Raw genomic sequence first — 15513 nt, forward strand, 5'->3', positions numbered from 1 at the left:
ATTGATACCTACTCTAAAATATCAATGGTTAATGATGCATGTAAGTATGATGGTATTGAGCCCGAAACCATTATTTTCCTAATGGGCCGTGTTTGGACTAGGTGTTATTCAGCCCGAAACCGCTCCAAAGCGTACCATTGACACCCCTAGTCTACAAAGGTAAATCCTAAAATGTAGAGAGCAAGCACAACCCCCCCCCCCCCCTTCCTCTCTCTCTCTCTCACAAATTGAACAAATTACACTAGTGAAGCACAAATTTGTTCAACCAAGAAGTGTTGTATATTGTAGAATCCCTACTCTGATAGCAAAGACAAAAAATGAATACAACAGATTATTGACAACGCAAGATTTAGACCTGTACCAAGAGTTCATTACTATTCTGTACAGCAACAAACTGGCCCTAGCTTACAACAAAGAAAAGATGCTTCAATAGCATGCTCTGTCGACAGAGACCATAATCCTCAATCACTGTAAAATAGGTTTCTCCCTACATCCTATTAGAGTAAAAGCACCAAGTAAAATCTTCAAACGCTAAAGATTCCAAACAGGATGCTTGAAATATCTCCAACTCTTGGCTCTTTGAACTAATTTTATTGATATCTTGAATACTAGAGTTGCAAGTTAGCTGCCACAGTAAAAACCCAACCAAAATTTAAATTTTGGATTCACATTCCCAAGCAAGTTATCTTACCAAAAGAACCATCTCTTTTTTGTGCCTGAACTCTCAACTGGCTCTTCCTTTTTCCTATTCTCAATTCCATTTTTCAATGACTCTAGTCTTCGCCTGCAAATAATCAATCAATTTGTGAATGAAAGACTCAATCAGAAAAGTAATCATTGGTGGAAACAAGTGTTCAAACACTATTAGATTACGTACATAAAAAAACCATTTTATGTGAAAACTTCAGAGAAGTAAAGTTAGCTAATGTAGCTAAAGAAAACAATCCTGTGTCACCAGAACCATTTGGTAACACACACACACCCAGGAAAGATACCCCAACAGTTCAATCCACGAACTTCATCCAACAACCCCCAGGCCAAAACACCCCCATTAAAATGTGATGCAAAGTCGAAACAAGGGAGCCTCACCATCTAATGTGATAGATCTGGTCATCATGGGCCAAGTCACAGTTTGATAAACCATATGAAGTCCTACCATGATTTCCATATGCAAATTTGATGGAATCAAGGCAGATTCAGGTTCAACAAATTCTTAAATAAGGTGAGTCTGGATTTAGCTAAACTTCAACCCAATGCACCTCATGCTGCTCCGTTGCCATCTATAGTCCAAAGTTCCACTAGATTGACGTTACCACCAGCACCTTTGTTCTAAGTGGAAATTTCAATTACTGTGACAATGCAGTAGCTAGGGTGGGGAGGATAGATGTGTGTAGGCCCTCACTCTATTGGAAAACCTTAAGGCTTATTTAAGCTTGGACCTTTTTTGTTGCTTTTATTCACCATCTTTGAATCTTAATACTCCTTTCCTAGCAATAAAGATTTAAGCCACTTGTCCAAACAAAAAAAAAACAGATAAAAGAAAAAAAGATACACAGCGTGAAATGGTTAGGATCCTACTGGACCCTATCTTAAATTATCATAAACCTTGACAGTGTAATAAAAGATGTAAGGGAAATACTTAGTGTCTTCAATGCGTCCATGCAAACTCCATCTCTGACGAAATCCTTCCATGCCTTCTATTCCACTTGCAAGAATTAACCGCCTACAATGTTAAGATCGGATATGAGGATGTGAAGAGAATTTGGAGGACATGCCAGTAACAAATGGGTAAGGGTACAAAATCTTTTTTTATCCTCTAAATTATAAATGAGAAACAAATTAAATATCACTTCACTTCATTGATGGTCAAGAAAGATAATGGAGATGGATGATAATAGGTGAAGTAGAATGAACAACCATTTCTAAAACAATCCATAAAACAAGAAATTTAACTTTCAAAGTATCGAAACACTAAAGTTTAGGGGAGAATGATGTTTAAAAATAGATTATGCAATCACACCTCCAGTTTTTTTTTGTGCGGCAAGTTAATAAGAGAGATCCATGTCAAGGCTGGAAATGTGAGAGAGCAACCAGCTGGTTATAATCATAAATGCCACCCACACAAGCTAAGCAGGTTTCAGAAGGATGCAAAATGCTAGTCATATCCACGCAGAAAATCAGAGGCATGTAAAATAACTTTACTTGATGTCAGCTGTTAAAGAAAAAAGGCTTGTTAATGCGACTTAGGGTTCCAAAAACCCAAATTAAGTTATTACAGGTCCACCAGAGTAATAACCAAATAAAAGGAGTACCAGTATTCATAAATCATTCAGAAGAGTTCAGGGCAACTTTGTGCATGGTAACAAGAACTGGGACAAAATGGTTATAACAATTTTTTAAATGGCCTTTCATGAATTTAAAACTAGGACCAAATTCCGTATGAATGGGATTTCCAAAAATTGTTCTTATGGCATCTTTTATCCATAAGAGACACTCCAAAGAGAGAGAGAACTCAGACAAGGATTCCAACTGACATCCACAAACCTAAACTACTCTTCTATCATTAGCAAAGCTTCACATAAAACTCAAATAAGACAAATAGCCCCAGATGAAAACAGAACTTCTCATTCATCCGGGAAAAAATCCTTTAGAAAAAAAAACTGAATTTTCCTAAATACCCCTATTGGACCAAAACTCAGGTTTGGACCCAGTTCTTAATCTGGACTTCCAGACTGTGTCATGCTGATCTAAACAATCAAACAATTATGCATCACTTGTACAGCAGTGACATTATGAAGGTAACAAGACAAAGGCACGAATAAGCTAACAACACAAGACGGTTCAATGCCCTCCATCTTCTCACCATAAAAGTGAATGATATCAGAGGGTTTGACCAGTAAGTTAAGAAAGTAATTCAAACCACCTAATGAAGAAAGAAAAATAAATGATTTTATGACCATCACAACAAAGAAATAAAGCTTGAAAATTTTGTCTTTCTAAGACAACACAAAAGCATATACACCACAGAGATTATTAAAATCCTGGAGTTGAATTCCAACATTCAAGATATGAAAGAGAAGGAGGGACAACCAGGGAGAGGGCGCGCGGCAACAACGGACGGGGACCATGGGACCACAGCAGAGCCACGGCCGCGCCCCGCCCAGCGCAAACAGGGGAGGCGGGGGGCCGCGGGGGTGAACAGAGGGCCAGGGGGGGTTGATGGACCGGGATGGGCACCGGGCCAGGCCGCGAGGAGGGTGTGACATTCTTTCTTTCTGTCGGGGCGCACCCGATTGGCTTTCTGTTGCCGCGCAAGAACATCCTGTGGTGACTATAACAATTATCCGTGAGCTGCATGATTAATCCACTGATAGAGGAATCTTCTGATCTACACATGCATTGAGGTTTCTAAATACCTCTCTAATGATGTAACCTCAGAATGAAGTTGCACAGTTCTTTCCTTAGCTTGATCCAAGGGCATTGACAACCCTAATTTGTGTTCACTATCTTGAAGCCGTCGCCTCAGTTCTTTATCCTATAAGTCAGAATCCACAAAATCAGAGAAGGTGAACTGATGTGACATGCCAACAAAGTAAAGCAGAAAACAAAGAAAATATAGACAGTAAGCTCACCCGTCGTTCAGCACACTGTTTGTACAAGGCAATCTCGTCCTGACAGAATGGTTCAATGTCATTGATTTGCAAGCCTATAGCCAAATCAAATAATCACTTCCCTGATGAAATGAATGAACCTATAGGAAAAAGATGAGGATCCAGATGCCAGATAGGAATACCACTACAGCAGATGAATCATAATCCAATGTAAAATGGATTAATGAATTCAAGTAAGACTGAGTTTAATGCAGTCGTGGTTGTTGCTGAACTACCACAAGTAATCCACACTTTTGAATTCTTTCATATCATTATCATTAGAACTCAAACAATAAAATTCTTGTACTCTGAAAGCCTTGTAATTCATACAGATGATTATCCATCTATAAAATCAACTTATGCTCCCCTTGCCTGCACCTTATTTTGCTTGTATATAATATATGTCACCATTCAGACTTTCTGGCAGTATATTAAAGCAAAAATTTTAGCATTCACTTATCAATGCAACACTTACATAGAAATAGATTCCTCAAAATTCCATCGCATAAATCAACACCTTCCAGAACATGAGATGCGATTTCAGGAGGGATGACAGGTGAAGGTGGCCCCATCATTAGGTCATCACCTACCAGGATGGTTTCCTCCATAGTAGGCTCAGAATCAACTGATGACAAAAAAATATACTAAGTTATCACAATGAAAAATATTTTGATAAGACTGGTACCCAAAAAAAAAACACATCAAAATACAATGAAATATGCTGAAGCATTGGAAATTTAAACATCAGACAATAAGATAAAACTACAAAGATTTTGTGCTAGGAGACTCACAGTATAAAAAATAAAATTTAAAAATAGGAAGTCACACACACCCAAAAGAAAGAAGGCTCAAATACTTGGATGCCAAGGCACCACCAAAACACCTGGACACTTGGGTAACACCTTGACAACTATAACATATGCGTGATTAGTTGAAGTCCTCTCCAGGGAAATGACTATTTTATGCTAGACACTACCACTAGAAAATAAAAGGCTTTAGTAGGCATACTTCAGATAACTGCAATTTGTGGGAAGTCAACTAGTCACACGAGGAAGCTAAAGAATCTCTATGTAAGATCCAGTGCAGAGGTAGAATTTAGATCCATAGCTCATGGAGTTTTTGAACTCATGGTTCAGCAGTTTGACCAAGGAGTTGGTTCTAAGACTAGAGGACCTATGAAACTACTATAACAAAGTTGCTATACATATTGCTCCCAAGCAGGTACAACACAACAGAACAAAGCACATCGAAGTTGAGCAGCTTTTCATCAGGCAAACAATCTACCCTGGCCACATTTGTACCAGTTCTATCAAGACTGGTGGCCAAACTAGCTGACATCTTCACCAAAGGGCTTTGTCCCGTTCACCTTGGTACCCTACTACACAACTCGGGAATGCATAACATTTGCCACCACCTTGAGGGAAGTGTTAAAAGCTTATGTAGTACCGTAATTCAGGAAAAAGTATGTTGTCTGATTGCCTTATATTGTAATTTGTCTTGTTTACCTTTTACCTCCCTAGAAAGGTGTATGTAAGTCCTTTTCTTATCATTAGTGAAGTAATGTAGGTGCATTGGAGAATTAGTCAAGACCATAGTTATCAAACTGTCCCCAAAGGTGCACCTTTATGGGCGCCAAGGCAACAGTCCACCCTCTAAAAATGCCAAAAAAAAATCATGCTTTATTCTCTAGGCAACACCTTGTACACCATATTGATGCCTTATGGGCCAAGTGGTTGCTTTTTTGACATTTTGTACTTAGATTTCATTTTTTTGTATTTTTTAAATGATCAAAACTTATTCCATTACATCACAACATGATATTGGTTGTATATTTTGTTGCCATGGAATGAGAAGCATGGGATCATTTTAAGGTTAAATGGTAAAAAAACAAAGATAAAAGATTAACTCTAAAAGAGACCAAATCAATTGGAACTTATTAGAACTCAGATTAGAAGAAAAAAGAAACTCCATTTCATACACACCATCAAAATCATTACTAGTTTGACATCACAGAGGTAAGCATAATTACACTTTTATTTTCATATTTATATAAATAATAATCATATGTTATTATGCTATGTTGCCATTTTATTATGACAAGATGAACTTATGTTTGTTTTGTTAATATATATTTTAGTTTTTACTAGAATTGTTTAAGTTTTAGTATGCTATTTGTTCCACATAAAATGGGTCAATGAAGGAATGAATACTAAAATGCTCCATTCATCAAGGTGATGCCTTGTGGCCGCTAACCGAAATGGTGCTTAGAAAGGCCTCCAAATGCCTTGGTCGCCTTGCTACCTTGATATTTGATAACTGTGCTCCAGACACAACATTTCACTATTTTATCTTCTCTAGTCTTCTTCTCCATCTACTTCAACCTTTCATCTCCATCCTTTTCCTTGTTCCTAGCATTTATTAACTTCTAACTTCCTCAATGATGATTCATCTTCAGGAAATAGACAGCACAAAGGCCATGCAGTGACATTGCCTTCAACTGGCAACAAAATAAAAGAATACAGAAACCCAAAAGATAGGTAACACAGCTTTAGCTGCTTCACCAGTTAAAGTTTATATGTTGTCACGTGATAATTCCTATTCTCCATCTATATCACCATACCCCACCTCCCACCCAAACAACCAAATAAAAGAAGTGTAGGTGCTGTAGCAGATAAATCTGTGAAAGAGGGAACACCAAAATGTATCTATGGGGAATTGGAAATTATGGAAAGAAAAACTAAATAACAGTAAACATTTATGAAACATTAGATATCCTAAACAAAATATTTACAAAACATGAGATACTTAGAATATAATAAATTGAAGATAGGGTACTCCAAAATTTTCTCTAAATGTGTATGTCCCGATGTCATTTATCTGTGTGAGATTTTTAATCACTTTGGCAGGCCCATAGCCACCCAAAATAGGGTTTGTAACCTAGAATTGCATTATAACATCTTCTTTTATGCTTCTTTATTTATGACTACAACTTGAGAATATATAACTATCAGGCATCTCCCTATCACTGATTCTCACCACCCCAGTTATATGTTCTCTTTCAACAACAATTACATTCCAATTTTCTTCTTATGCAGACCTTATCTTAAAACCTTTTGAATCCACAATTCTCCTAAATTTTCCAATATTGAGAGCCATCCGATTGGAGTAACACTTATATTTGACATTTGACCAGCATAGGCTGTCATATTCCCATTCAATGCTTCATATTATGCCACTTGACATGCCACATGCCAGACAATATGAGGACCTATGCTGAGGAGTTTCCATTTTTGCTATAAGGTCAAAAAAAATTTCTAAAAGAGGGGGAAAAAACAAGGGGGAAAAAAAAAAGGAACTCACCTCATGCAACCAACATAAGCTTCTCAGAATCAGTTCAAAAATGACATGCATTAAACTAAAGCATAAGCACCACAACCCATTACCATGCTCCCTCCTCCACCCCACAACCTCAGAACCCCCAGCCCCCATCCTCACCACCCCCCCCCCCCCCAAAATAAGTACCAAGGGATATAATCCACTTTGGGGAGGGATAAAATTCAGATTCCAAAAATGCTCACAAGGTAGTACCAATGGTGTCACATTGCTATCATAATAGAGGGAAATATTGAACATACCATCCATGATTGCTTCCGCTCCTCAAATTAACTGTAGAATTTCGGAAGAATACAGAAACTTAGAATGCGTACACAAAGTTTGAACCTGCAAGCATTAGAATACGATATTAGGTTCACAAACTCAAGAAAAATTCAAGTCCTTATACCACTATCTATGAGAAAAATGTACAAATGTAATAAGTCTTCAAGTATACAAAATCAAAATATATAAGATTTGCTTGGATGTAACACTATTTATGAAGTAGAAAACAGGATAAAGGACCTAAAACTTAAGATCTATTTATGCCTTTATTATTGGTGGATCTGAGGTTCCAAAAACCAGTTTCAGATCACATATGGCCCACCCGAACAAATAAAACCCAAATATAAGAAAGAAGTTGCAGTATTGTAATCAAAAGAATCTCAATTGTCGTTCTTAGTTGAATACTGTTAGCAGAGCAACACAGCAGGAATGTGAAAGCAGAAAAACATATATACACACAAGACAAAGATTACATGGTTCACCCAAAGGCAACGTCCGTCCACTGCTAAGTGATAACGTTGGTTTCACTATGAAGAAGATGAAGAGAAACATTACCTCCATAAATTCATTCTACCCTCTCAACAAGAGAAAACAATCAATTGATTAAAAAAAGTATAAAAAATGACCAATATGCCCCTGATGCTCGTAAACATTTGGGGGTTCATTTATGTCATTTCAAAGACCTCAATGAGATCTACAGGACTCACTGTAGGGCACAGTTTGGACCTGAAATGGCCTCAAAAACATATTGAATTTAACAAAAATGGGGCATCACCAATAACAAAAATAGGAGGGGAATACAATAAAGCCAAACAAACTGAAATTATAAAGACACTCATGTAAGAATAGTCAATGCAACCCCAGCCAAGCAGGCATGCCTCTATAACAAAGGAGGTATGTCTCTATAAACAAGGCACTCAATTTGGTTAAAGGGGAAGAACAAAACTGGAGATCAGACTCAGAGGCCCCTTTCTTTTTGTCTCACAATTTCTAAGCCCTCACATTCACTTTTGTTGTTGTGGATATCATAGTAAATACTGCAAGTATGACAAATACTATCAAAGTCGGGCTTCCATTTCTGAATTGTGGCATTACATCCCATGCTTCCTAGGTTGACACTCTTGCTTCACATCTTGTAGTGGCTTAAAGCACAGACAAAGCATTTTTAGAAGTTGAAGAGACAGGTGTGAGCACTGGTTGTACGTATAGCGAATCCAGACTCCAGTGTTACATGTTATTAAGAGAAATGAAGAGGAACTAAAGAGAAGTGAGGACACTAAAAATTTATTATAAAGTTGGGGGTATTTTTATCAAGTGAGAAATTATAACTGTTGGAGTTGTACTTTATATTCCCTCTTCAGAGTATGAACTACCTAGTTCTTTGGTATACATTTTCATTGGACAAAGATTCCCTCTTCAAAAAAACAAAGAAGTTGATTTTCTACTTCCTGTCTGTCCATGCATGTCTCTTCCATCCCTCTCTTCTCCTGGGCACTATCCTACAAATCCATGTCCAATGTACTGATGTCCATCAGCAATGCTGCAGCTTTGGTGATTACATCAACTACAGACTTTAGAGTTGTTAAACAGGGGAGGCCAGTGTCTCAATCATTGTAGCAGATCCCTGTGACCATATGCAGGAAATCAGGAAGCGCCATCACTTAACAAAAACCTGCAGCCGTAATCCAGAGTTTCTCTATCTGTTAGTCTAGACTGTATAGTCAAAAATGTCAATCCAACATAGCTGTGATGGTATCTTGGCAACCAAGGCACCACTTCGATGCAAGGTGAAACCAACACAGCCCTCCTGGATAACCAAGGCAATACTTAAGACAACTTTGACCCTTATTCAACTATTCTTATGATGACTCTCTTTAATCCCACATTTCTCCATCTATAGTATTTATTCAGATGTCAGCTTGTAATCTGACTACCAGTCTATGAAAAGAAAGGAATAAAAGAAAGGTAAAACTATGACGATGGCAGTAAAAAGGATGTGTGCAATATACCTTAACAAACTATGATGATGGCAGTAAAAAAGGATGTGTGGGATGTAGCTTAACAGATTTTTCTCTGTAGGTCTTTTTCCTGTTACATGAATGATTTAACTGGCTAGCAAGTGAAATGATTCCTTCAGTTCAAACACCACATCATTCTTTCTTTCTTGCCTTGAATTGTACTGTAGTTAGTTGTAGCAAAAACTCAACTAGAAGCTATAGTGCACATGTGCGAGAGAGACACAGAAACAGAGACACATAAAAGCTGACTATGTAGATGAGCAACAACAGTATGCTGGCGCAGCAGCCATGAGAATTGCAATAGGGGTGACTCTGAGGATATTCAATCATATTCTGGACACACCAGATATCACCTCAAAAAATTTTCCCTAAAATGGTATCAAATAGATAGTCACTCTCTGGGACCTCATGATATCAAGAAGGGCAACCCCCTTATAATGGATATCAAGAAAAAGAGCACTGCCTCCAATTTTACTTCTATAAGCCATTCAAGGTTGATTAGATATGCTTTTGCTTTCTTGCACATCAAATGCTAATGTCGATGCTTCTTTGAAATTTGTACTTCGCTGTTTTCCGTTTAATGTGGAAATTTCTTTTTTCTTTCCCTCCTTCAGTCTTCCCCATATTTTTGTTAATTATTCAACCAATTTGCTTCCTGTCAAAACCTTGGTTGGACTAATTTATTTTTGGACATATGATTTTCTCTGGTGTATCTATAAATATTTGGGTTCTCTTATAATCTTTTCCTGTGCCTGGAAAGATCTTATAAGCAAGATCTACAATATGGAAGATTCTGACCCTGATGGCAAAATCCCAGATGCCTTTATATACATCTTCCTCATAAAATTCAATTAGATTATGTTTTGCAGTTTGAGTGCATTATAAACAAGTTTTATATTTATGAAGGCTACTGTAATTATATAACTCTACACTTTAAAGTCTAGGAAGTTCTTATGGACTCCAAGATGTTTTCTACGAAGAAAAGCTTCTTTGATGGGAATAGAGGTACCAATATAGATGTGGTATGAAGATTGACATGAACGGATAAGTATCCAAGATATCGCAATCCGACCTTCCCATGCTTGGTGAGTCCAAAGTAGGGGATCTCCAAATGTCAAGCATCATGAGTGAGGAGAAAGATTAAACAGATTTAAATTGTCAAGTAACTCAATTTCAAAAAGGGAGTGCTTTTGTGCACTCCATATAAGAACTTGCATGAAATTCAAATATACACAAGTTGCCATGCATAACAAATAGCCCCACTAATCCTCAAAAGGGTTTCAAGTGATGGACCGGATTCATCACCCAAAATACCCTAAATCAAACTAACTTGTCTCAAGAGACATCTTAATCTGGGTATCAATGCCAGCACCCTGAGTTAAACTATAATTTTAATTCCAATCCACTAAGTACCCACAGGTCAATCACAGACCCCACCATTAGAATGTCTTCTAAGTTCTAACTAGTGACATCATCAGGTTATTCTTTTAAGAAAAAGAAAATTGCATCGGCACCCTAAAATAGAAGCCTTAAAGCACTGACACCCCACTTTATGTTTGAAAAACATAGACACCCCAAAATTGAATTTTCATTGGACACATTAGTCCAATTTGTCATTGAAAACCATTAAATCACTATTTATTTTCAATTCCAAAAATATCGTTATCAAAATATGAAGGAAAAAAAATAAACAATGATTTGATGGTTTTCAGTGACAAATTGAGACCAATGTGTCCAATGAAAATTCAATTTTGGAGTGTCTGTGTTTTTCAAACATAAAGTGGGGTGCCAGTGCATTGAAGCCTCCATTTTGGGGTGCCAGTGCAATTTTCTCTTTAAGAAAAAAAGAATAACCCTCCAATGATGAAAAGTGCCTATCATACCAATCCAATCAAAAGAAGAACCAAGCATATTCTTCCTAACCCTCTAACCTTCACACTATTTCTCTAATCTCCCTTTTTTGAAACAACTGCCCCACTACCATGGGAAATTATCAGCAATATTTAAAAAAAGTACTGAAGGTTTAAGAGGAAAATCGTATTAACGCCCACCTCATATATCTTTGCTAGAAGTTTTCTACCTTAAACAGCTTCTTCCAAATTGGCTGTGAAATCAGCTTCATAAAAGAAAATACCAAAAAACAAAGGGGGAGGGGGGAGCACACGAAAAAATTGTGGCTGATCTGAAAATATCAGCTTCCATCAGCCAGAAAGATCTAGAACTCCTGAGAATTCCCCAGTTTTGAGTTGATTTCCTCACTATGGGGACATGGCAGCGATAATGGGCAATTTTGTTCAATTTAGTTAACCTCAAACACAATCCAGTAACTCTCCTCAACACCAGGATTTCATTGTTCCAAATCCACAGACTCCACACTGAAGCAGGAGCTAATATTTCACAACTAAAATTTGTAATACCATAGATCTAGGATCATCATTCTAGATAAATAACAGGAACAAAGGAGAGAGAGAGAGAGAGAGAGAGAGAGAGAGAGAGAACAAAAATAGAAACCTATGAAAATGAATAAAACGAGAGGAAAAAACAGCAACTCAACAATGTGAGATCAATAGAAAAGAAAACACTTACCTATTGGTGCCGAACGATTGCAAAAACAGAGGATATCAACAACAAGAAATTAAAAATCTCAAGGAAGATCCCAAAATTTATTTTGCCAGCGAAGTCTCCCTGGAAACTTTGAGGCTTGAATGAACTGAGATTAAAAGCAAAGTAAGAAATTTGCACATTGAGTAACGCACCAGCGGACGAAAGCATGAACAAGAAAAGAAATATCCAGTTCTTGAATTTCGGATACTCTGATGTCCCCATAAATGGTGAGGAAGGAGAAAAAAGCACAAAGCGAGAGGAATACCAATAAAAAAAATAGAATTATTTGCTCATATAGAAGTTGAAGTGTACACAGCAGATTCTGCAGTTTAGAAGAGTTACGAGTACAAGACAGAGAGAACGGGAGACAAAACTACAGTCGTTTCACGACGGCTGGAAGAAGAAAATGCTCAGTTCTTTGCGGCATTAAAACAAAAAGTTTTAGCCAAGGTGGTGATAGATAATTCCATCAGTAAACCCTATAGAATATTTTGAAGAACTCATTGATTGAAATAAATTTAGCTCGCAACAACTGATTGCAATGAAAAAAAGAATCTCTTCAGCATACATGAAAAATAAATAATTAAGCTTGCAACAAATGAATTCATATTACCTAGTTGACTGTTTGCCAAATTATGGGGCAATGGCAGCTGAGGAATTGGAGAAGCACTTGTAGAACGATAACTGGGAAGAATGTAAGAAAAGCACCAAATGCTTGAGCGACTTCCAACGAGAATCAAAGAGCAGCGGATTGATGATTTCTTGACATATCAAAACAACGCTGTGTTGAAAGACAAAGTTGGGGTTTACCCACAAAAAAAGGAAAAGAAAAGAAAGTTGGGGACTGCGATTAACGGTGTCTCAGAGTCGTAGAGAACGTTGCAATGGAGTCGCGATGTAGAGCAATTGGTCTAAAATTTTCTTCGCACTGGCACCCAAAATGGAGGCATTAAAACACTTACACCCTACTTTATGTTTAAAAAACACTAACACACCCCAGTTCATTAAACACGTTAGTCCGTTCTGTTAGTGAAACCATTAACTCATGGAGAAAAAATGGGGAAAATTTATTCTCTCTCCACACTCGGTTCTTCCGCTGCTTCACCTCTCCACCTTCAGTTCCGACAGCCCAGCGACTCTTCGCCACCATGATTACCGCCTCTGGACTGGAAGAATTGGCAGAATCGGCAGGAAGCAAAATTGCAAAGCTAGGGTTCATAAAGCTAGAAATTTGAAAATATTCAAGAAACTGGAAATCAGGATATGCCGGATGTAACACTTAATAACTTGAGGAAACAAAACTGAAGAATTCAAAGCATAACATCGATATTCAATTCAATGGAAGATTTAATCATCCTAAAACGTAGAAATCTCAATTCCAACATGGAGAGAACCAAAGGGAAGTTAAAATGTTAGGGTTAAAGGAGGGCTTACTTGACTAAAGAGAGAAGACGCTTCTGATCAACGGCGATAATATGGTCTGCTGAGGTAGGAATCCAGCGAAGAATGGAAGGTCAGGACCATCTCGATGTTGCTGCATCAACCTTGCCTATCTACTCCGCCATCTTTGCCACCGAGCTTGACCACCTTCGACTCATAACATTTGACAACAACACATCGGCGGCAAGCGAGGGAATGAGGGAGAGGGAGAGATTTAATCAGTGGCTTTCATAAACTGCAAGCTTGTTGGGTCGAACCAAATCCAAGTGAGATTAAAAAATCCCATTAATATTTTGGCCGGAACTGAAGGTGGAGAGGTGAAGCAGCGGAAGAACCGAGTGTGGAGAGAGAATAAATTTTCCCCATTTTTTCTCCACATATTTTGGTAAGGGTATTTTTGGAATTTAAAAAAAATAATAATGAGTTAATGGTTTCACTAACAGAATGGACTAACGTGTTTAATGAACTAGGATGTTAGTGTTTTAAAGCCTCCATTTTGGGGTGTCACTGCAATTTGCTCTTTTTTTTTTTTTTGGTAAAAAGGATGAAACATTTTTGGCTAAGTTTGTTTGCTGGAATAAACGTGGAGTAGGAAAAAAGGGATTGAAAAATTCTTTTAAAAAGCAAACTTTTGCTATTTTTCCTTTAAATCTTAAAAGTGTACATTGTTTAGTTGTATGTGGGTGAGAAAATTAGAGACAAGTTCTTCTTCGCATTTTTGCAATATATTATTTTGATCTTTAACAAACCTTAGGTCTTGCTTCATTATTGACGGGTATAGCATTGTTCGCGACGAACAAGTGAGATTCACACAGATATAGGTGTGTTGTGGAGTTTTTCATCTAAAAGGTAACCATTGTTGTTTCAACTTTTTTTTTTCAAAATACATACCATAATGTTGTGAATGGGTATGAAATTAATATATGTTGAATATAATAGACCGATCTACAAACTCACAGAGTTGGGATTTTTTTTTCGCTAAGTAATTTATTTATTTATTTTCAAGCGTAAAAAATTGTATTTTTCTACATTACAAATGCTTACTTTTTGCATGGTAAATGTGTTGTATCGTGATTGAAAAAATATATGTGGATCTCTATGGGCCAATCTACAGACTCACGGAATCATAATATTTTTCGACTCAATAAATAATTATTTTATTTTTTGGAAATTATTAAAATATCAATATAAAATATAAATAATTATGCAAAAAAAAATTAAGAACAAATAAAGGAAATGATTCTAAAAATTGGAGAAAATTATGGAATAGCTATATAATTATTTTCAAGTGTGCTCGCGTGGTTTCTTTGTCGATTTTGATATGGGAGCCTTTTCTTTTGTCAAAAAAATTAAATATTTATTTTTTATAAAATATTAGTTTTGTATTGTTTAATTGTTTATGCAATCATTTTCAATGTAGCAGCTATCATGTCTAGCAACAGAAGAAGAGCAAGTTCACAAGGAGGACAACAAGGCCGAGGACATGGACAACCACAGGGAGCTACAGTGAGGGGGAGGGTTGATCCTACATGGTAGTATTGTGTTCCTATTGATGGCAACAAGAGTAAAATAAAATGTAACTTCTGTGGTAAGGAGTTGAACTCAGGTGGCATAAGCAAGTTTAAGGCTCACATCACTAATAGTTCAAATGATGTAGCCACATGCACTGAGGTGAATGCTAATATAGTGAAGGTAGTTAGAGAGCTAGAGAAAGAAAAGGGGAAGAAGAAACAGGAGAAAATGAGGGTGAATGCTACATTGGACGAGGTGGTGCCGGCACCATCATCTTATAGAGTTTATTTAGATTCTGATCGGGATGTTGATCCCATTGATATCAGAGAGCAGGAGGAGAGGGACATCAGATGGCGATGGCTGAGAGTAGGGAGATGCAGTATTAGGAGCAGGAGAGAGACCAGATCTAGATTTACAAGAGATGATCCCTCTAGGGCTACAGGGGCTGGATTATCTGAATCAGGGGCTGGAGCATCTGGATCTAGGGACAGGTGTAACAACCCCCGTAATTCTAACTCGAGATCCGTATTGCAGGTCCGAATACCGAAGGTCCCAGCAAGAATAAGTTGTGGAGTATCGAGATCGAAGTCCATGTCTATACCCTGAGCTCATGGATCTAGATTCAGCTGAAG

General features: G+C 37.4%; 1 protein-coding gene across 2 annotated transcripts; it reads right to left on the reverse strand.

Moving 5' to 3' along the window:
- Positions 1 to 244: 244 nt before the first annotated feature.
- On the reverse strand, positions 245 to 13744 carry LOC149022089 (uncharacterized). Of its 2 annotated transcripts, none has more exons than XM_089150268.1 (7): positions 13364 to 13744; positions 7286 to 7370; positions 4126 to 4275; positions 3633 to 3706; positions 3417 to 3535; positions 1640 to 1723; positions 245 to 784 (listed from the first exon to the last, which is right to left on the reverse strand). In XM_089150268.1, the coding sequence occupies exons 2-7, from the start codon at positions 7290 to 7292 to the stop codon at positions 688 to 690; spliced, it is 531 nt and encodes a 176-aa protein (XP_089006394.1). In that variant the 5' UTR covers positions 7293 to 7370; positions 13364 to 13744; the 3' UTR covers positions 245 to 687. The 2 variants fall into 2 exon arrangements, with proteins under 2 accessions (XP_089006394.1, XP_089006395.1); XM_089150269.1 differs by lacking the exon at positions 13364 to 13744 and adding an exon at positions 12543 to 12849.
- Between the last annotated feature and the right edge of the window lie 1769 nt (positions 13745 to 15513).

This window comes from Hakea prostrata, chromosome 3, assembly GCF_041222555.1.
Source record: "Hakea prostrata isolate BN-2017 chromosome 3, UWA_Hpros_2, whole genome shotgun sequence".
In the NCBI taxonomy this organism is placed as follows: domain Eukaryota; kingdom Viridiplantae; phylum Streptophyta; class Magnoliopsida; order Proteales; family Proteaceae; genus Hakea; species Hakea prostrata.

Bases quoted from the DNA above. Each gene is read 5' to 3' on its own strand.
- LOC149022089 (XM_089150268.1), bottom strand. The intron at 1,724-3,416 runs GTATTTAGAAAC...TTAACATTGTAG, and splicing joins GAGGTTACATCATTAGAGAG to GCGGTTAATTCTTGCAAGTG. The intron at 785-1,639 runs GTATTTCCCTTA...GATTATTTGCAG, and splicing joins GGACGCATTGAAGACACTAA to GCGAAGACTAGAGTCATTGA.